Raw genomic sequence first — 23453 nt, forward strand, 5'->3', positions numbered from 1 at the left:
AGATCTAGGGCAGGGCTAAGTTTGGGGCTCTTCTCAGCAGTATTAATATTGTGTTTACTAAATACACCCAGGGAAGGGGCTGTGAGTATTGTAGTTATTGGACCAAAAGACTGGCAAGCGTCAGCTTCCTCTGTAGTACTTGATAGCTTCCAAAATACCCATCTCATTCTCCTCAGAGGTCTTCAAAGTGCCCGTTGTCTAGTTGTCTAGGTAAGGTGCTTCAACAACCACTGATTGAAGGCAGTGCCATGAGCAAGCCATGCTGCTACCCCAGCCTGGCATTCCTTCTCTCCAGCCCTTGGAGAAGCCCTTCTCCATCGCCTTCCAAATTCCTCATCCTGCAGCAAGGCAAACCTCACCCAACTAGGTAGGCATGAAGCTTCCTGAGGGAAGGGACCATGATTTGTATTCATGTTTGTATCCCCCAACCTTAGCCCCAGCGAGGGGACCTAGTCCAGAAGAGTTAAATGTGCAATGATTCATTCTCTGAGAGGCCAGCCCCGGTCGTGGTGGACACGCTTCACTCCAGATCCTGCCTTCTGGCCATGGCTACTAACGGTCAAGCTGGTACCATCTGACAGCTGCTCACTTCAGGCCCACTCTACACCCCTTGCTTTCTGTCCTAGGGTTTCTCTGCCATTGTGCAATCTCAGGTGCCCAAGCATACTCAACCCTGAAGTATTGGAGAATTAACACCCAATGGAGATAAATACTTCCTTCTTTCTCCTCCTGGACAGATGGACAGTTCTAAGATGCTTTCATACAACTTTCAGACAGTCCCATGGGATCATGCAGCCAATGCCCATAAGTGGGGCCAAGTTGATAAAGCATTGTGTGTGAGTTCTCCTTCTGTCACTCACTCCTGCTTCCAGCGGTCACAGTCCGAAACGTACACATGGTTAAACCTGCATCCTAAGCTCTGCTTTCTAGGGAACCTAAGCTAGGATATCTGGACAGTTGAACATATTCAGAGCCCTTTATTTAGAAGTTCTCTCACAAACGTATTTTGTTTTTAAAATTCAATTCTTCTAAATACATTTCTATTTCCCTTTCATATGTCTCATTCTTTTAGACTAAGAAATCAGAAACAAATTTAAAGTTTAGTAACTTGATGGGTTTTTTCCCTGTTTTACATTAATATTCCTTACCATGGGGGCGGCCGGTTAGCTCCGTTGGTTAGAGCGCGAGGCTAACACCAGGGTTGCCGGTTCGATCCCCATGTGGGCCACTGGGCACCACGCCCTCCACAACTAGATTGAAACAACTACTTGACTTGGAGCTGATGGGTCCTGGAAAAACACTCTTAAAATAAATAAATGTTTTAAAAATATATATTCCTTACCGTGGGTGTATCTACACTTTCTTTACTTTTGCTTTGAACTTGCCCAAAAACGTTATCTTTAGCATTGTTCATAAGCCACATTCAGGAAGTTAGAGAAATTGCTCCCTGGTGGCAGCACAACAGAACTGCGGACCTTTTCCCCCTGTAATTGCAGTGAAAGTGGTACCTCAACTAAATTTGACTTTTCAGCTTCTCTGATTATTTCCTTAGAGTAAATGTCCAGAAAGATAAGATCAAAGGGCACGAATACTTGCTTAGAGCCAAATAGCCCTCTCGTTGAGATGTACCCACAGTACAGAACAGCACCTTTCCCTGGGTCCTTCTCCACACAGACGTCCTGCTTTAATTTTGCATTTTCTGAAAATCAGAAGAATATATGGTTTTCGTATATTGGCAGCTTACATTTCTTGCTTTGTAAAATACCTATTTTCTTTAAACAATCTTTAGTATACCTTTTTAATGTTGTAAAGAGTCCTCAGACTTCCTTTGTGAAAGACCTCGAAAGTTCTGCCTTTATTCCCAGTTCCCTGTTGCTGGCTTCTTATCAGGAAACCCCACCTGGTTGACTTGAGATGTAGCGTGGAGGAGTGGAAAGACCTCAGGTCTCTAAATTAGAAAGTCTAGGTACAAGGTGTGACTTACCAGATATTTTAGAGTTTTAGTTTTATCATTTCTAGCTGAGAGGGCTGAACAGGCTGGAATTCTGAAAGAAGAGAGGCACATCAACTAAGGGCCATACAGCCACTGCCTGCTGCAACCCCTGCTTTTCCTGGTCCTCAGTTCTTCACAGTTGTCATTTCTGCTTTGTTTGGGCAAAACCTGGCCAAAAACTTGGTTTCAGCCCACTGTATCCATCTGTTTCAATCAGAAAGAGTTGCTCAGCTTTATATATTAGCAAACTTACCCAGGCCTGTCAGCACCTGAGAGATTACCATGCTTTTTCATTAAAATTGCAATGAAAACCATGAAGGACTTGCTACTAATTAAAGGGAGTTTCTAGGAACTCTAAGCTCAGTAACTTAATTACCATTTTCTGTATGCCTGAACATACCTGGATTTGGGGGAAGGAACAAGCAGCCAAGGAACTACCTTAGAACACCTATCCATTGTTGAAGCAAGTCCATCGCATGATTCATATTTGCCTCACACAGGGAGGGAGATTCCTAGCCTGCGCTAGATCTAAAGCTTGGCTATTCTTTGAGGCTTGACTTCTGCTTTCCTATTGGCTTTGAATTATGTATATGTGATTTCCAAGGAAAAGGGTTGAGCAACAAGATGAAATTGAAGTCTTCACAGTATATGTATTCTGTTACATTCTCAGTGAGCCGGCCCCCTTAGTGCCTACATAACGCCCCATGTAAGTCAATCATAACCAGGTCTTTCCAACTGTAAAAGGAAGTAAATGAACTGGACTTTTCAGGGTACTCATAGGGATAAAAAGGTATAGAAGCACCTGAGATTTTTAGGAAGAATGGGGCTCTTGATATTAGTTATACGTATTAGTAGTAGTCTTGCCTTTCAGCTTATAAAATGCACAATTCTCTCTGCTTTTTAAAAACACCTCCTTAATGTTGCACTTCTTATGAGTTAACACACTTTCTACCTCTTCTTAATAACAGGGTTCTTTTCTTTTTTTAATATTTTTTATTGGGGAATATTGCGGAACAGTGTGTTTCTCCAGGGCCCATTAGCTCCAAGTCACTGTCCTCCAATCTAGTTGTGGAGGGCGCAGCTCAGCTCCAAGTCCAGTTGCCGTTTTCAATCTTTAGTTGCAGCGGGCACAGCCCATCATCCCTTGTGGGAATTGAACCGACAACCTTGTTGAGAGCTCATGCTTTAACCAATTGAGCCATCCAGCTGCTCAATGACAGGGTTCTTAGGAGAGAGAGCTACACATGTTCACTTCACCTTTGACTCAGAAATTACATTTCTATCATTTTATCCCAAGGAACTATTGAGAGATGCATACAAAGAGTTATGTATAACGATGCTCATTACAACCTTATTTCAATGATAAATAATCAAAAAAATGAAGACTTTAAAAATTTATGACATATATAAATCAGAATTTGATAATGCAGCAAATGAAAAAAAACTCGTAATAATTGTGACAAGTAAAGGTGTGCTGTCTGGGGCTAGTGTGATGGCTAGTTGTGTCTGGCCTTCGATCCTAAGATTACTTCAGGAACCAAGATGGCTACTTCAATTCTAGTCGTCATACAAACTCCAGCACCAAGAAGAGGACTACAGGACAAAGAAAAATAGGGCAAAGGTCGTTCACCAACTGTCTCCTAAACACTTCTGTTTACATTCTGCTAGCATGTTTATTATCTAAGGTGTAATTGTTATTCCATCAGAGAAGAAAGAAACTTTGCAAAAGTTATTACTTAGACCCAAGTCTTGAGTTGATTAGGGTTGAACTTGAAGCAAAGGACAACTCAGGCAGTTGGTCTGAAAGGAGTCACTTTTTTAAGATTTATCTGTTGGAAGTTTCCCAGTGTCAAATTTTATATCTTAGTGCCTTGAGGGGAGGTGATTCCACTGGGATGCCTTGCTGCCCTCTGCAATTCATACTTTTTTTGGTACCTGATTTGTTTTATAAAGTTGCTATCTTCCAAAGCTCTTACTTGTATATTTCAACGCCACTAAGGCTGGTTGGTATAGCAGCCTTTGGCTCAGCCAAATATATGCAAAACACTAGTAAAACAAAATGTAGATGTTTGGAACATTTACTAAAAATCACTAAATCATACATTTTAAATCAGTGTATTTTATATTAGGTAAATTATACCTCAATAAAGTTGTTTTTAAATATCCAGGGAAAAAAAATAAAATGTAGGGTAATTAGATTAGACCAGTGATCTCCAAATATTTTTTATCATAATCCCCTGACAGAAAGAAACAAAATTTGAGTATGCTTTTCCATACCTATGGGTTTATTTAAATTGCATACATGTTAAACTCTGTTAGTATGTGATACCTTATAAAATAGCTGCAGAATAGAAATTTAAAGAGATAGAAAAACATATAAATAGAAATTCTAATGATTTCTGGCTTTCCCTCCCTGGATTGTCTTATTCATCTCCTGGCGTGACCACGCCCCACTCTGAAACCACTGACCACTAACACAGGTAGTCAGCAAAGAGCTCTGCAGGGGTTTCAGAGCAAGCAAGAAAGAAGGGGTTTTTCTTAGGCACGTGAATCAGTAATGGCCACTACTTTTTTATATATCCCTTTACAGTTTGAAATGCTTTCTCACATGTGTTACCTTATTTGCTCTCTCAAATTAAAAGAGATGAAGTGGGTCAAAATAGGAGATAGACTGGGGAAAATCTTGAATACCTGACCAAGAGGAATTTGGACTTGATCACAAAAACCTGATGCTGCTGCCGTATCACATGTATTAGATTACAAAGGGGACATTTCCAGTCCCAAAGCCCCTACGTGATTGGCCTTCATATCTCCAGTGAGAGGGCAGAGCTACTGAAGGAATGGCGTAGAGTAACACCGCTTCCTGTGGACCTCGCTCTACATGAAGTGCCCTGGAATAGCAGATCCCAGGTCTCTGAAGATAAATGGAAGGCAGCAGTAGGATTTCACACGAATTAGTAGGAATTAGTAGGCTTGGCCAACTATTGTCCTACCCATTCTCTTAGACTGCTTCACCATCTGTGTGACTACGTATTATTGGTATATTCATTTCCAAAATGATGCCTTGATAGATTTATGTGGACCTCCCCACCAGGGGTATGTATGTAGCTATTTTCACCCCAACGTGTTTTCCCTGATTCCTGTATCTCTTTTTTCTTCAGCAGTCTGAGCTCCGCAGGTCATGTTCTACATACCATATTTAGCTCTATTCCCAGGGAATAAGGGTGGACTTTGCACTAGTCTCTACTTTCTCTCCATTCAGCTCCATTCATGACCTATCTGTCCTGCTTACTGTAGGAGCATTATGAGAACCACATGGAATGGCTAACAGGACCGTGCTTTGAAAACTATAAAGCTGCCCTCCACAGGAGGCATCCTAGGGGTTTGGTAGAGGTAGACATGAAGCAATGGAAATAACTGTATTATTTAGTGCTGAGGCTCATATCGTTTGCCTGCTGGAAAACCTTCAGTGACTCTTTTGACCAAAGTCCTAAGAGGGTCAGTTAATGGCCTTTGTCCATAGAGAAGTTATAGCAGCCTGCCAGAGGGGGGGCAAGAAGAGCCTGTGTCCTCTCAGTCACATTATGGGTGTCGCCACAGAACCTGAGCCAAAGAGAGATGGATATCTATGTATAATATCTTCAAAAAAGGGAGGTCAAATTGAGGCCTTGGCCTCATATCATGTGATGCTATAGATCCATGCACAAAAAAGGGGACAGAGAAGGAGCTAGGTCTGTGGTGTGGCCAAGTGGAGACACAGATAAGGTGCAGATCAATCTACAGAGACCTCTGCTCCTGAGATAAGCCACGTGGTGTGGCCTCGTTGGAGGGCGGATGTTGACAACTTCCAAGTGCTAAAACATCTTGGTTTTGCAGTCAGAAAACCTGGGTTCCAATCCAACACTAACAACTTTTCAAGCAAGCTACTTAACTTCGCCTGTCAAGGGTCCTCAAAAGATGTTCATGAGATTAAATGAAGTAACATACCTTTGTACCGTTTCAATTAAAGCACTGTTACTATTACTCATAAAGATACACATCATGCCGCCTTGTGTCAGTTTCACTGTTAACAGATCTGCCTCTCCAACTTGTAGACAGAGCCTTGTCTCATTGATGTCTGTTTCTTCCCCTCAGCAACAAGTACAAAGCCCCAAAAGTGTGTTCTGTGGAATTGTCCATCGATTTCTAGTTGCGTCATGTTTCCAAATCTTATCTCTTTCAACGGAAATCTGGTTGCTTAAGGGTAGCACCCCCATGTAATTCCCGTCACAGACTGACACACACTTAACAGAGCTTAGGGAAAAGTTTGCGCCTGATTAGAAACGATGCTCACATTATGCTTCTTTCTTCCAGGAATTTCCCAGATGACCCAGATGTGCAGTGGGACACAGAGCATGTGGCCAGCGTCCTCCTCCAGCACATAGAAGTGAATGGCATTAACCTGGTAGGGGAACACCCTCCCAGAATGCAGAGCTGGGGGTCTCAGTCACACCTCTTCTGCGGCTGCCCTCTCACTTCTAGCCCTTCTCGAGGGCCACTCTAAAGAGGCCAAAACCTCCAGTACTTTCTCTTAAACCTTCTGATGACAACATAACTCTTGTGAAACTAAGTAACCAAATGGTCAGCACACTAGGGTGGAGGCAGAGGTTTTCCCAGCTGTGTCCTCTTTTATCTCCCCCATCCTCCTCTTCTGTCCTGCCACCTAAAATTTCAGGTCCCCAGGAGCCTGTGCTGTGACTCTCATTTGTACAGAACTTCACCTTTTTACCAAGCATCTTCATGTTTACAGTATTGTTTTCACTTTAGAGGTAAATGTGCTAAAATTCTTACTTCAAGAAAATTGAGGTTCCAGAGGCCAAGCCGCTAGCCCAGGTTTGGCAAGTGGTGAAACTAGGATTTTAAGCCTCAATTTCTCACTCCAAAACTCACAAGGACATATTCACAACCAGTACAAGGAGAACACTTGAGTCACAGAACAATAGTGGAGATTCATTTACCTGCAGAGGTGGACGAGTCTGGGAATATGCATCTCAGCTCTCCAGGATCCGCAGGAGTGAGCCTCACTTGTGGTCAATTTTCAGGCTGCCAAGAAGGCTTACTGTCCACTTCTGCAATAATAATCCTAAAATTCAACCATTCAAAGCCTCAGTCATAAAAAATGAAGTTTTGATAAATTCTCATTAAAAGAAGAATCCTTCTGGCAGAGAAGCATGTTAGGCTTTTATCAATGATGAATTTGCTGCATGAATTAACTTTTTAGACCTTTCGTAAGAACAGATATCCGCTGATTTATTAGTCAGACCGTCTTTGTTTTCCAATGACAGAAATACAGCTGAACCTTAGTCCACACAAGCCAAAAGGGCATCTAACTGGCTCACTGCAAATCTGAGCATGAAAAACCTGAGGGTGCCATCATGGGCTAAGGAGTCAAACTCACCACCCTGCCGACTGCCCCCGCCCCCACAGTCAGAACTTCTCAAGGCTCCATGACTCAGATGTAGACAGAGCTGGTCTTCAGGGTCAGCCTGAAGTAACACAGTGAGGTCTGTGAAGTATGCTGCAGTACCCGTGAGTACCCCAGGGCTAGCCCCCAAATACTCTCTCTCCTTCCCTACTTCAGTGCATAAGAAGAGCCGATCTCCCCAGTGACGCCTGCTTGTAGGATAAACTTCTATCTTTCTAAACTTGGCCTTCTTCAGTCTGGCCCTTACTTAAGTACTGGACACTGGTCAACAGGATTGGTCCTTGCTGAAGATCCAGTTTTTTTAGACCACATTGCAGCTGGCCTCGACTCTGAACATCCAGGGAGGATCTCAGGGCACAGACATCTCTCTATGCCACTCTTTTTTTTTTTAATTAATTAAATTTATTGGGGTGACAATTGTTAGTAAATTTACATAGATTCTCTATGCCACTCTTGCTCTCAGAAGAGACTCCCAAGTTTGTGTCCCAGAAAAGTGATTTGTGGTCCAGGCTCGCCTCAAGACTGCCTTCTCCAGGAAGGCTTCCCTGACTTCTTCAGCCCTCCTGAGGATTCCTGCAGTATTCGCTGTGTGCCCTACGCCTGTGACACGTGTTGCTGTTTATCCTTTAATGTACAGACCATGTCTTGCGAACTAGACTGTAAGGTACATGAAGGCAAGAACTGCACCATGGCATTTTTCTACCCCCAAGAACTAGAACAGGCCCAGACAGTGCTCATCCCCAAACCGCTGCAACTATTAACTGCCACCCGGCTGCCTGGGATCCTTCCTGTTTTCTGAGCTGCTCACATCCATTCAAATGAGCGAGGGGACCTTTATTGTCAGGATAATCTTGAATTGATTTAATTTCTGTAAACAAGGAAATCCTTCGAAAACAGCTCTATAACACACCTTACTGTTAATAAGGAAACTCTCAGGGTATAAGAGTGCAGTTGGGAATCATTTCCCTGGTCTGCACTTAGTGTGACATTAGAAATATAAGGCCACGCTAACACCGTGGCTGGTGTGGACATAAGTGGCTGTAGTTGAGCCAAGTGTAGGTTTCCACTCAGCCTCCCATGACGCAGTGAAACGCACTTTCACACATACCTACAGTCCCTGCATGCCAGGAACGAGGGTTAATACTAGGCAGGTGAGAAGTCACTCTGTGGAGTGTGTCCCATACCAAGCTGAGTGCATAAATCTTGCGAGGGCCCCAGGTGCCCTGTCCAGACTGGAAGTGTCAACTGCACAACTAGAGAAGATGAAGCATTAACAGGGAAGCATAGACAGAAGGAGCACAGAGCTAAGGCATGGGAAGGTAGCTTCTCACCTGGGCTGTGCTGGAATGATAGCGTAATCTCTCATTGTTCAAAGCCAAAGCTGGCTCTGCAGCCATCAGCACAATGTATGGAAGGAAACTGGGTTCTATCTCGTCCCAGCTCTGTTGGATGTCTGTCACTGAAGGAGCACTGCAAGAACCACGTAGAACAGCTGACAGGACAAAGCTTTGGGAAGTATACTCTGCCCTCTACAGAAAATAGTCTAGGGGTTTGGTAGTATCTTTGAATGTCAAGCAGGCTAGGTTCTGGGCCCAACTCCTATCTCACTCTTTCATTTCCACAAATATTTATTGAGCACCTGCTATGTGATATTCATTATCTGTTGTGAACTGGGGATACAGCAATGAGCCAAACACACCTAGTTCCTGCTCCCTTGGGGCAGGATGTCTCAATAGTGGCACTATTGACATTTGGGGATGGATAGTTCTTCGTTGTAGGGGCTGTCCTGGGCATTGTAGAATGTTTAGCAGCACCCCTGCACTCTATCCGCTAGATAACCACTTACTTCTGCCCAGTAGCAACTTCCCTCATTCATCACAATAAAAATGGCTGCAGACATTGCCAAATGTCTCTGGGAAAAAACTGCCCCCAGTTGAGAACCACTGTCTCAGAGAAACCAGAGCAACCCCACTGTTATCTCTTATTTATTGGGGTCTGGGTAAGATTTCATTTGAACAAAGTTTTCTGCAACTTAACAGGGGGAAAAAGTGGATGGAGTCTGTAAAGAACTACAGGTGCCATTGTTGTCACGCAGAAATCTGCAAAAGTCCAGGGAACTAGATACAACTGAGCTCAGCCCTCCTGCAACAGAAAGAAAGAGGGCGATTATAAAAAGAAATGGAATGAGGAAGAAACAAAGACCTTGGAGAATTTGAAAAATGACTGAGCCAAACTCCATGTAGCCCCAAGTCCCCTACCCAAGGGCATGCCCTCCAGCATGCCTATGATAATAACCTGGCCCCAACCGGCCAGCTCTATCTGATGGCAATGAACTTGGAGCTGAGGCACTCTAGCCTTTATCGCTGTATTGTACTAAACACTTCCACGTGGCTTTATTTTATCTTCACCTCAACCCAGTGAGGAAAATAGGGCAGCTATTGCTTTTCTTATCTCTCAGATGAGGAAACCAAGACCTTGAAAGTTGAAGTAACTTCCAGTGGTAAAGTTCTGTGACTTGCCCAACCGACTGGGGTTAACTAGTGTCAAAGAGAAGAGTAGATTCAGGGCCTCCCCCCACCCACCATGTTGCATGGAGGAATGGGGTCAGAATGGGATGCTTAAATTATATGGTTAACTTTTATTTAAAAGACTGCATTTTTAAAAGTAGTTTTAGGTTCAAAGCAAAATTGAGCAGAAAGAACATACATACCCTCTGTCCCCCACAATTTGCTGCAATCAGTGAACCTTCATTGACACATCATCCTCACCCAAAATCTGTAGTTTACATTAGAGTTCACTTTTGGTGGCGTATGTTCTATGGATTTTGACAAATGTGTGATGTCATATATCCACCATTATACGATTAGCTTTTTATAAGCCTTTAACTCATTTTTTAAACTGTTCATTATAGAGAATTTCAAGCATACAAAGTAGAGAGAATAGTTTAATGAACCTCACTGTGTTCTGATCACTCAGCTTCAGTAATTAACACATAGTCAATACTATTTTCATTTAAACACCTGTTCACCTCCCCCACCTCCTGTACTATTTTGAAGCAAATGCTCATCATCATATTTCATATTTAAATACCTTAGTATGCAATTCTAAAAGACATCGAGTCTTTTATTAACATAACTATATCATTATCATACCTAAAAATTAATATAATGTTTCACATTTCCAATAGTCTCATGTCATAAATGTGTTTTTATTTTTGCAGCTTGTGTGAATCAGGATTAGTTGATAGGATTTTAAATTTTCTTTCAATCTATAGCCACCCCCTCTCCAGCCTGTGCTCAGTAAATATTAGCTGCTTAGAGTTTTCTAAACATGAAGTCGACATGTCTTATGGTTTAGTGTAGAAAGACCAATAGTGAATCTTTTCCCTAACCAACCACTTCTATTCCTTTTTATGAGGCCTTGGTTACTTCATTATATTTCTTTTGTTATTCAAGCTATCCTATTATTATCATTATCATTATTATTGATGTTATTTAAATTGTTCCTTGGGCTTTTTAAAATCCATCTGTGTAGAAATGAAATGTTTGAACCTAGACTAACCTAGTAGTTAATAAACAGATTTTATATCTGTGAAAATGGAAGCAGAGGCAGTCTGTGAATAAATATATTTTTTCTGTGAACTTAATCCCAGGTCATGGTAGAAATTGTCCCTAAAAGCTTTTGTGCCCTTGGTACGGCACGAGGAAAAGAGACTCAATAAATCAGGCAACATCTACATGAACAAAGTTCACACAGGAGCCAGCCAGGAAAACTAAATATGCTAATAACTGACTAGGCAGATAAGAAACAAAGATATTCTGAACCCATGTTTCTATCATGGTTGAATTCCACTGTGCTCCACTAGTCAGGAACAAAATAAACAGTGGAAAAGTCTCCATGCCATGGGCCAAACCAGTAGTTACACACCATTGATCTGAGCCAGTCATATCAGATATACTTAGAACTTGAAAAGTTTCATGGTTCTGTACTCTTCTTCCCTTCCCAAGGGAACGGAGACAGCTAGTTAGAAGTGGAGGCCTGAGTGAAACCCTGTATTTCTCTGCAGGTGGTGACTTTCGATGTGGGGGGCGTAAGTGGCCACAGCAATCATGTTGCTCTGTACGCGGCCGTGAGGTATGATTCTCTGGGTGATGGAGGTGGGAGAGGCTGGTTCATTTGCTCAGGTGGACAGTTTCTCAGGTGCTTTCCCACTCATTATCTGAGCCCCATGAAACTCGCTATGGTCAGAAGCCAGTGTTGGCCATGTCGTTCACTACATCACACCATATCCTTCCCAGGAGAAATCTCTGTCAAGTCTTAATTATGGTTTCGTCTCCTAAGCAGCTGAGAATTTTTTTACCCCACAAATACAACAAAGGGGTAACTGGTTTTACCTCTCTCTTTGCTTTGGCCACAGAAAGCTTTAGGGCCAAATCGGCAACCCCTTGTAGCACATGTGTGAGATTTTAAGGATTGAGTTCTGTGAACCACTGTGCCTCCTAGCTTCACCTTCTTTTTCCTCCTCTTATTCTCATTTACTTTGTTATCTTCTGTTGTAGATTTTTACACTTCTCAAACCTTTCTTTGGAGAAAGAGGATATATGTATAAACTATGAAATCCCGTTTATTTTTCACAGTCACCCTATTTTACTGACATGTTATCTGTATTTTAGCCCCCCCCCCCGAAAAAATGAAACTCAAAGATATTAGGGGCTTACTCAGGATCATGCAAACACATAGACCATGTTTCCCATCGTCTAGAGAAGCGCTTCTCCTGGGCGCCATGAGCACTGGGGTGGCGGACCTGGCCCAGCAATGAGAGAGGGGTAACTTGAAATAAAGGACTTACCTTATTACCTTCTTTTAAACATGCCCAACATTCTCAGATGGGAGCAGTGAAATATGTGAAGATGGAAATGACCTCACATATATCATTAAGTCCAACTTCCTCATTTGACCAAGGCAGTGAAGTGGTTTGTCCAGAGCTGCCAGGCTGAACACCGGCAGAGGCAGCTTGGGAATCCAGGAATCCCAGGTCTCCATTCATTATCTTGTCTGTTACCTGTGAAGACCTTTCCAGTGTTAGGACCTTCCAGCCCTCTCCCTAAATTGTGCATCACCTACTGGAAGATGCTAGAAATTGTTACCCAGTCTTTCCACACAGCTCCTCCTGTTTCCTTGTCTATGGAATGAGGGCAGGCAAGAATGCTTTCCCTTCTTATAAAGACTGTTCACATCCTGTTCCACGGAGAGGCCACACCTGTAGAGAAGGCCTCAAGTTGCATTAGGCCCCTTCAGAATCAGGAGAGACATATCCCCTGGTTACAGTCAGAGATGTAATGTTTTGTGAAGATACATCGGAAAATGAGGCAGCTCAGGAGCAGTATTTCCAGCCAGCCCTGTGGTTACTGTAAGACGTTGAGCTTCCAAGACTGGGGCAGACACCATCCCCATGGAGACCTGGGAGAATAGCTCCACCTCATTCCAGATGCACGCTGAGCCTTGTCATTTTTCAGCAAGCTGCCCCAGAGAAAAGACCAGATCAGGCTTGTTCCTAACAAACCAAGATAGACAGGGTTTGGCTGGGGTGCTACAGGCTTTTAATACTTCTGGGTCCTCTTTGTCCTAATGAGGGTCACTGCGCTTGAGATAAAACAACTTATTGATATGCCTGACTCCATGCTCCTTTGAAAATGACCTTACAGACCCCACACCCCCTCCACAGTGACACTCCTGAGGAAGTTCATAGTCGCCAATTCCCCTAGGAACCTCTCACCCCCCCAAAAATCTTCCTGTACCAGTATCTTACACTGTTTTCCATAAAAGCCCCTGAGTTCTCATTCTTTTGTGTTTGAGCTCCCCATCCCCTATATGCGTTTTCCTCAGACATGGTTTAGATTTATGGTTTTCTCAGAAAGCTTCCTGACTGCAGGCACTACAGCTGTTTTGAGGCTAGCTATGCCCCCTCCAGAAGCAGAGAGCTGCTTCTATAATTTCACCCTTTCACCCTCCATCCACTCAGCCCTGATCACTGCTAGGCCCTCATCCTCAAATATCCATTCCCTCTCTGATTGGCCTGTTCCTTCTCTCCCCCTACCTCCCCCAGGTAGGAGCCCTTATTCCAGCCTCAGTCACTTGTGTCCTTCCCGTATCTGAAACCAGAGTGGCTGGCAGTTTTACACAGAAGCAATGTCCATCTTGGTCACCTAAGGTCACAGCAGAGGGAAAGACTGCAGAATCATTTCTTACAGTCCTTGCTGAACAGGCACAGTCAGAAAAGAGCAGTGATTTATCCAAGGCTGCACACCTCTCCAGAGACAAAGGAGAAACTAGAACGCAGATCTCCTTCTCCTTTTCTGGTGCTCCAAAGGGCACCTCACTGCCACTTTCCGTTAGTAAGCAAGCTTGTGTGAATTGGATTAAATGACTTGATATCTTCAAGCCTTACTTTTGTCATCTGAAAGATGAGAATATTCACACCTAATCTGTCAGGTTGTTCTGAGGTAATAAAAGCTGTTGATACAAGCACCTAGGGTAACAGAGCATCATCCCTGACATAATCAGTACTGTCTTCCTCATTCCTGCCTTTCCACATGCCCTCTGGCCCTTCCTTTTGTATTCTTCTTGCCATAGATGGTTGCTTGTGAAAGCTGCCAGGAAAACCAAAGCAATATCACAGGAGGGGAGACGCTGGGGGACCACATAGCCACTCTATAAATTGCAGGAAGCACTTCCTAGAAGAGGCAGCCCCCAGGCTGGCATTCATTCCCAAGCCCAAAGTAGTCTCACAGTTTCACAGAGGCTCAGCTGTGGGTGCCCATCCTGATGGCAGACCCCAAGTCTCCATTCCACTCGTGGTTCTGCTCCCTTGGGCTTCAGAGCTCATCTCTACTTGTCACTTAAGGCTGCCACCTGCAGCTGCAGCCCCTTCAGTTCCAAGCAGAAATGCCAAGGGGATAAGGTTTTTCTTCTGAGCTGCCCTTCCTTCCCCTCTCTGGGCCTCACCAACATTTGTGGCCATAGGACCCTCCTCAGTCTGGGTAGCCCCCGCCGACCTCAGGCACTAACGTTTGCTGGATGACTTCTCCTCTTGTGCAGAGAAGGCTCCACGCTCCTCTTGGCAGAGGACAGTTGCGGTCCACTTCCATCCTTCCTTCCCTCTGTGCCTGCTTTCTACTCCCACCAATCTACTAAAAATTGTCTCCACAGTCACCTCCTGGCTGCTCAACTCCCTAGGTTTCAGTCCTCATCTGTCTTGACCTTTCTGCGGCATTTGACCCTGCCTATCACTCACTGAAATGCTGCTTGACCTGCCTCGCACCAGCGTGTTCTGGCTCCTCTGGCCCCTTCTCAGTCTCTTCCTGGCTTCCTTCCACCAGAAGGCCGTTCCTTGTCCCCAGTCCCAGGATCCCTCCCCAACCCCGGCTCCTCTAGTGCAGATTCCTCAGTGGCATTGTGTGATTTCAGCACAGGTGCTGTTGAAAGTAAACTGACACCTTAAGACGCTTAACCAGAGCTCTGGGAGGACTATGGGTAGAGCTGGGCCCCTTATTAACTCTCTAGTCTTGACTTCCTGTTGAACTGTATAGTAACCATGGCTGGTGGCGGTGGGAGCGGATGGGATGCAAATGAAAGGAGAAGCCTTGTTGGGCTCCTCTCTTCTTCCCAGGTGGGTGGCGGGTGGGCGAGACCGGCCAGCGAGTGTGCACGCACTCTTTGTTGTTGTTTTTTTCTTTCCCCGAATAAACCATTTACTTTTTGGTGGATTAGCTGGAGAATTATTTGGCCAGTCGACAGTGTGTATCTCCAGTGCTCACCTCTCTCCTTAACGTAGATCCTGCATTTCCAACGCTTTCCGTGGAGATCCTGACCACCCCAAACTCAGAATATCCCAGAGCTCTACCCAGACTGCAGGACAAATCACCTCTGTTCTCAGGATCTCAGAAACATTTTTCAGATTTTTCTATTTCTCAGCGCTCTGCTGAGAAGTCAGACCCATAGTTTGTCAATTATCTCCCAACTTCTCTTCCATAACCTCTGCCCACAAGAATCCCTTTTAATATCCATGTGTGTGTCTGTATGTTGGGGTGGAGACTACCTACGGCATTCTCCATACCTCAGCTTTCAAAACAACAAAGGGGACTAGAGATTCAGGGATAATTGCTGCTGACTGCCTCCCTCCTCCTCTTAACAGCTCAAGCACAGGATGGCTTCCCTGTCAGAGGTGGGAGTGGGGCAGGTCAAAAAGGACAGAGGGGCTATCAGGGAAGAAATGTCAATATTTTAAGATATTCTCCTACCATACTCACATTCCAATTTCAAAAGAGAAAAACCTTGAAGAGTCTCCCGCAGTTACCTTCCTCTCTAATGGGCAAAACTTGGACCAGACCACTTCATAAGCCATTGGCCAGCCTCCAGACTGGCTGTCCTTGTGTAAGTAACCCACCCTGGTCCCTTTAGCTGTAGCCAGATGTATGGAACCCCATGAATCTATGTGGCAAAAGGAAGTACCTAGGAACCTACCTGGAGGAATCATAGGATGTGGCAGGTCTTACGCTGAAGGCCCATCCTGTTAGTTGCAAAGGAAATCTTACTCGCTCTCCTCTTGTCCTTTCCCTCCTCCAGGACCCTGCACTCAGAAGGGAAGCTACCTAAAGGTAAGGCCTGCCCCTTTTGCAAAAGGCCGCTGGCTAAGGTAAGGCCATCGTCCATCAAGGAAACTCAGGGTGAACTTTGTAAATACACAGAGAGCTGCCCTGGGCCAGGCAGAGGCGGAGAAGGTGGGACGACTGGCCATGTTCTTCGTGACTCACCTCAGTGTTTCTGACAGTGCGGGTCCCTAGGTCTCAAAATCAGGTTGTACCATTGGGACGTGCCCAACCCACCAGGCAGCCTCTGAGTGTGTTTTCTATTTGTTATAAGGGCTTGGCTCATGCAATTATGGAGGCTGAGGAGTCCCACGATCTGCCATCTGCAAGCTGGGGGCCCAGGAAAGATGGTGGTGTAATTCAGTCTGAGTCCTGAGAAGCAGGGGAGCCAATGATGGAAATCCTAGTCTGAAGGCAGAAAATGACCAATATCCCAGCCCAGTCAGGCAGAAAAGAATGAATTCTCTCTTCCTCTGCCTTTTGAAAATTAATAAAATTATCTAGTCAGGACCTCTACTGATTGTACAATGAAGACCACCCACATTGGGGAGGGCAGTCTGCTTCACTGAGTCCACAGACTTAAATGCTAATCTCATCCAGAGACACCCTCACAGACACACCCAGAATAATGTTTAGCCCAATATCTGGGCACCCGTCAACAATAAAATCACAGTGGGCCTTTCCCATTCACCTATCTAGCTTACCCATACGGTCGGTCTTTCCTACTGCTGGTGTTCTTTCAGTCTGTCCATCCAAACTCATGTCCCATTCCCCAATTAATCAGCCAAGTTATCAATGACTGATAGGTGCTTGATGGATTAATCTGCTTGTGTTAGACTCTTCCTAACGCAAACGATGGTGTTTGACCATTTACTGCGTGACACTGATGCTTAACCTCCAGAAGTTAGTTTCCGGTCTGTCAGTAGGGATGAGGTACATCCCTCACAGGTGTGATACAGAGATGAAACAAATGAAAACATCAGTAGTGTGTGCCCTTTCGGAGTGGGCTTACTGAGCTTACCAAGCTGTGAGGTCTTTGGAATATGACTGTAGTTCATTTGATTCTTATATATTAACCCTGTGAGGCTGGCATGTCCCACACGATCAATGCCGTTTTACAGATAAGAAAACTGAGGCTCAGAGATGCTAAGGGACTTGCCCAAATCTGTCAGTTCTTTAGTGACAGAGCAGGTCTCTGGCCTCCGAATACAGACACTCCTGTCTCCATCCCCTTTCCCTTGGCCCTGAGGTAGCCAAATCCCAACATCTAGCAACCAACCTTTTCTTGCTATAGCATGTAGCGAGGGAGGGCAGCGGCCAGCTGTTCTGTGGCCCTTTCACTCTTCTCATCTGTGAGGATGATGGGCAAAGAGCAGCTTTGGTGCCACAGAGTAACCTGGCAACTCCCCGGCCACTACCCAGCCCAGGCCTGAGCCCCAAGGAACAGGTAGGTCGCTCAGGGGAGATCTGCCCAGAAGCAACAAAACTCCTCCCTTTTCTCGTCTCCCTTCCCCACCCAGGGTGCTCTGTGCTCACTCTTCAGTCTGTGAACGTGTTGCGTAAGTACATCTCCCTTTTGGACCTGCCCTTTTCTCTGCTTCATACGAGCGATGTCCTCTTCGTGCTCACTGGCAAAGAAGTGGCACAGGCCAAGGTGAGGATTGCAAATTCTTGGACAGCCCAGCTCCAGGTCTGTGCCCCAGACCTCCGGGCCTCTCAGAACCCTGGTTCTGCAGAGGCCCTAACCAAACCTTCCCCAGCAGTACAGCATCTGTCCTGAGTGTTAACACAGCTGATAGACCGTGGGCGTCACGGATTTTCAAGAACTTCTTCCGTTTTTTTTCTGATTATAAAAATAATGCATGCTTTAAAAAGTAAGTAATAGCACATGTTCATTGTAGAAAATCTGGAAATACATAAAAGCATCAAAAGGATCAAATGATAGAAGTCTATTGTTGAAGCATTAAATGAAATAAGTGTGTAAATTGGTATAGACTTTGTGGGAAGTAATAGTAATAAATGTCAGAAATCTCAGACATTGTACTTACCTTTTGATGTTCTTGATACATTAAATGAAAACAAACAGGTTACAGAGCAGTGTGATATATTTTTATACACATACACATGAAAAAAGTCAAAGAACGTGAAAAAATATTCATATTGATTACCTCTGAGTGGTGGGATTTTCGGTGACTTTAAGTTTTTCTTTTAATTTTTAAAACTGTTTATAAAATAATCATGTATTACTTATATAATTCAATAAATTTATACTTACTCTGGCCTAACAATTTTTATCTTTAGAATTTTATCCTAAAGAAATGAATAAAAGTGTACCCAGAGATTTATGTATAGGACTGTTCATTACAATAATTTGTGACAGCCAAAAAAGGAGCTAATAATCAGCAGGTGAATTATGTAGTATTATATAAGCAATAAAATCATAGTTTTGAAAGACATGTAGTGAAAAATGCTCTAAAGTGGAGAAAGGCGAATAGAAACAGTTTTGAAATCTTATGTTATCCCCTTGGAACATTTGAACAAAATGTAATAGAAAAATAAAGTTGGTAAAAAAACAAATTGGAAATAAATATGTAATTCCCGTAGTTGCCCATCTAGTTGAGTGGATGCTGAAAAGTTACTGAAAAATTAGGGGATTTAAATAAATTGGCCACTTGGGCAGCATGATGTGGGAAACTCTCGAAACTTATAACTATCACAAGTAGACAGATCAAGTATCTTTGGACTACAAAGTTCATCCATTCTTTCATGGTTTTTCTAAAATGAACATTTTATGTTTACTAAGATCTTAAAATGTTTAACACTATTCTATGAGTTCATCCATTTTTGTTTCTACAAATAATTTTTTATTTAAAAAATTTAGTTGTATTTCCTGTTGAAATTATGCTGTGTAATATTTTGCCTAAATTTTATCTTATGGTAAAGCTCCCTTTATCATTTAAAGCTTGTGGTTATATCACAGGTATACTTAACATTTTCAAAGCCATGTGTGTTCTGATAATAAATATAAAATGAGCTCTTTAAATAGAGGTTTGCAACGATATTAACTTAGAGAGGCAGGTTAATTTTGGTACTTAGAGAAAAACAGGCAGGAACCATTTCTATATGTTTGCATGTAGTTAAAACCAGTTGCTATGATCTATTGTATTTAAAAACTAAACTACACAAGGTCTGAGTAACAAGATAATAAACATTTCCCCCACTAGATGGCAAGGAGAACCCATACCTATGGGTACCATCCTTTTATTTCTTCTAATAGTGATTGTACCTTCCCAGCCTGCCTAATTCAGGAGTCTGAGCCTAGTATTCTAGCTTCCCGTAACCCATCCCTGTATGTGTCATATGTGTGAGGTAGTGGAGCAAAATGTAGGCTCTAGAGTCAATCAGATGACTCTGGGTTCAAATGTCAGCTCTGCCACCTACCAGCTATTTGAGACTGATGAGTTTCCTCATCTATTTTTTAAAAAGCAAGTAATAACTGTTCTTAACCCACAGGGTTATTAAAATTGAGATAATGCATGGAGACTGACTGCTGTGGCTGCCGTTGGCTCTATCTATTATCACAAGGGAGTAACTAGAGATGGCAGAGGGGAGGCAGTGATTGTAGGCCAATCCAGAGAGGGTTGCAGGTAATAGGAAGAAGCTAGATAAGGCTGTAGCATGAGGTGTGTTATTGGAAGCAAGACCACTGAAAATAACAGCAATGACTCGGGTGAAGCGTTCCATAACTGCCCTTCTCTGATTCTTCCAGAGAGCCATGTCCTGCCACCGCAGCCAGCTCCTGTGGTTCCGTCGGCTCTACGTGCACTTCTCCCGCTACATGAGAATTAACTCTCTGCACTTCCTCTGAAGCCTGGAAGCCTTTTCAGATCCAAGAAACTAAGGGAGAAAGAAGACCAGGAAACCTGGGGACTAGAGCTGGCTTACCTCCCTGAGCCAAAGGAGATCCCAACACGGGTGGCCCCTCAGAACTCTCTCATTGGTGCTTGTTAGCCCCTAATAAAAGGGGGGCCATGCAGGCGAATGGGCTCCCTAAACTTCAACTTCTTCCTCTGGGAAAAAAACTACAATCCGAAACAAACCAACCGAAGGATAATAGCTACCCTGCTAGCTTCTCAAGTTCTTGTGAAAAATGATATACATGATAACGCAGTGTATGTCAAACACCTAGCACAGAGTCTGCTATTATTATAAATGAATGTAAAAGCACTCTAAAATCACTTCCCAGATGCAATGATGCAGTATTTTTACACTGTTTCCAAAGCAGGTTCACCAAACGCACGCATGCATACACCCAGGAACAGTTTATGTTGAATTAGTTGAGCCCTAATTCCTTTATCTTTGTGGCCCATGTATCAGACTTGAATCTAGGGAAAACTTGGTCTATTTAACACCGGTCACTGACAGGGGCACTCGGGTTCCCATCACTGTGCTGGGCAGTTTCACACACATGAGCCTGATGTGGGCCGGTCCTCAGGGAGCTACAGTTAAATACCTCAGCTCTCAGTCTTTGGGGAAAAGAGGGAAATAACAAGAGAAATCTGGACCCCTTTTTTTAAAAAAACACTCAAGAACCTGATACCTGAAAATTGTGCCACAAACAAAAGCACTCTGAGAGGTCTGGCTTAGAAGCTGGACTCTCAGAGTCCAGCTAATGGTCCAGAGAAGTGGCCCGAGGCAGGGAGCTCAGTGGTCAAGAACAACAGGTCCTAAAGATTGGTGAGCCTACGTATCAGGCCAGAATTAGCAGTAAAGTAACCCCATGGCAGAGGTGCTTAATCTGTCTCTGCCTCAATTCTCTCACCTGCAAAACCGGGACAATAATGTACCAACCTCAGAGGAGATGATGCCTGAAGGTGCATGGTAAAGGGTCTGACACGCAGTAAAGAAAGATGAGCTGCAGATATTCTGAGACCTAAGGAATAAGTAGGCATTAAGCAAAGGGACTAGCTAGCTTAAGTAGAAGGCCTGAAACCGAAAAGACCTTTGTGTGCATTGCTCCTGAGTACTCCAGAGGCCTGTCAGATGCAGCGCTGAATTGCTGTCTCCGTAACAGCAGGTTAGAGACCTGCTTATTGGTTCTCCACCCAAACTTGCTCCAATTATCTCGAATGTGTCCTAGGGACCAAATATGGCTGACAAAGCTATCAGGCTCGAAAGCTGGAATCAAAAATGCAAATCTGGCTGTAATCTGTCTACTAAAACTTTGTCAATAGCTCCTAATAAGCCTCATGTGAAAGTGTGACAAGAAATAAGCCACGAACACTGGTTAGAGTGTGGTGCCCAGGCTGAATCATACCCCGGTACAAGGAAGACAGACAGTGACCGAGCCTTTCTGGACAGCAAGTCTCAGTATGTGTTAAGAGCTTTCAAAATATACATACTCTGTGGCCTAAGGAAATATTTTAAAAATCAAAATTCTATACACAAAGATCATCACAATATTATTTAACATAGCAAAATTAGAAAAATCCGGTAATAAACCTAATTTAGTAACAAGGAAAAATGTTCATGATATATTAAATTTTAAAAAGCAGGCTAGGAATGGTACAATCCAACTTTTGTCAAGCATACATACACATAACTACTCTTTTTCCCCAAAAATAAACCTAGCCGGACAATCAGCTCTAACATGTCTTTTGGAGCAAAAATTAATATAAGATTCAGTCTTATTTTACTATAAGACCGGGTCTTTAATATAATATAACATAATACAGGGTCTTACATAATATATTACCCGGCTCTTCTATAAGACCGGGTCTTATATTAATTTTTGCCGCAAAGGACATATTAGAGCTGATTGTCCAGCTAGGTCTTATTTTCGGGGAAACACGGTATGTGTGTGCACACTTGCATCGAAGGCTATCTATATGTCCATAGGGTCATCTTTCTACAGTGAACGTTTATAATTTTAAAGGATATTTGTTGTTTATGAATAGTTTTGATGTGAGAAAATACTTTTGATATAATGTGAAGTTAAAAAAATGTTTAACCAGTATAATTTCAATTATGTAAAGAAATGATTCATTAAAGAAAAGCTAGCTGTTTATACACTGCTGGTCCACGTAGATGGTACAACCTCTGTAGCGGACAACTTGGCAACTTCCTGTAAAGTTATATAGCCGTTGGTCCAACATTTCCACTTCCAGTAATTTACACTATAGACTTACTCAAGTGCCAAAAGAGGTATGTAAAGTATAGACATTGAAACACTGTTTATAATAGTAAAATACTGAACCAGTCCAAATGTTTATCAACTTAGGATTGGTTAAATAGTGGATAAAACAGTAAAATACCATAAAGCTATTTTAAAAATCAGGCGATGCACTGATATGGAAAGATCCCTAAGGTATATTATTAAGTGAAAAAAGCCAGTTGTGGAACAGTGTTAGTGGTTTCAACCATTTGTGAGGGGGAAAAATACATGTCTACACGTCAAATGTGGGTAAACAAATAGGATATCTCTTGTAATAGTGGGAGGAGGGGAATGGATACCTTTTGTCCCTTTTGGATTTTGTACCAAGTGTATACCTATTCAAAAGTGTTTTTTAAATCATAGATTAGAAAGATGTGTAGGATTATATCACTAGGAGTTGCTTCTGGGTAGTGGGACTTGAGACTTACTTTCTGCTTCTTTTGTTTTACAATACATGTTGATTATTTTTTAAAATAAATTAAAAGTCTAGATGGAAAATGAAAATACACTAACATTTATATTTACTGAATGCCTGGTGCTTGATTCACCAGCAGCTACAGGCTCTACTCTGAGTCCCCAAAGGGAACAGGGCTAGGGTCTCCTTGGTGCCGGAAGAGAGCAAGGGACAGCAGCACAGAAAGGAAGGATGCCCCTCAAGGCCGGCGGGGGCCACTAGCCCAGTGGTAGTGACTGCTCAGGTGGGAGAAAGGGACCCTCCTGTGGAATCAGCCCTGGGGTCACTTGTCTTGGCAAGAAGAGAGCCTCTGTGCAAAGCTGTCAGAAGGCAGCTCCTCCGCCAGGCACGTCACACCCTCACCAGAGAACAGCCTGGGCAGAGGGGCAGATTATCCTCTCAGCCCCGTTAGCCATACCCTTATGTACTTAACCTGCAAAACCGCAACAGCCCTGAAGCCCGGAGCAAAGATCCAAAGTTCACTGTTCCTTCAAGGAGCACAGCAAAAAAACATCATGAAGGAAAGGGGAAGAGGGAAGAGAGAGAAAGGGCGGGAAGTGGAGAGGGGAAGGGAATGGAAGAAAAGAACAGAAATAAGCCACATACACACAAAATCTCAATTTAGAATCCCTGGGGAGGGGTTGCATGCACTGCCCCGAGTTGTGGGGGGCCACCTGGCT

At 43.4% G+C, this 23453-nt stretch overlaps 1 protein-coding gene across 2 annotated transcripts in view; it reads left to right on the forward strand.

Annotated features, from left to right (window-relative positions):
- PIGL (phosphatidylinositol glycan anchor biosynthesis class L) overlaps positions 1-23351 on the forward strand; it is a 60964-nt gene extending 37613 nt beyond the window's left edge. Inside the window, exons 3-8 of one of the 2 annotated variants that reach the window (XR_013991871.1) lie at positions 6347-6437; positions 11524-11591; positions 16083-16114; positions 17626-17759; positions 19875-21670; positions 21936-23351. Coding sequence is in view for 1 of the 2 variants with exons in the window: in XM_081027594.1 (XP_080883720.1) it covers positions 6347-6437; positions 11524-11591; positions 16083-16114; positions 17626-17759; positions 19875-19973 (424 nt within the window). In the remaining variant the exon portion in view is untranslated. Of the gene's footprint in view, positions 1-6346; positions 6438-11523; positions 11592-16082; positions 16115-17625; positions 17760-19874 lie in introns of both variants that reach the window. The other variant, XM_081027594.1, reaches the window with a different exon arrangement.
- Positions 23352-23453: the final 102 nt, after the last annotated feature.

The sequence above is a fragment of the Rhinolophus hipposideros genome, assembly GCF_964194185.1.
Source record: "Rhinolophus hipposideros genome assembly, chromosome: 20".
NCBI lineage: Eukaryota > Metazoa > Chordata > Mammalia > Chiroptera > Rhinolophidae > Rhinolophus > Rhinolophus hipposideros.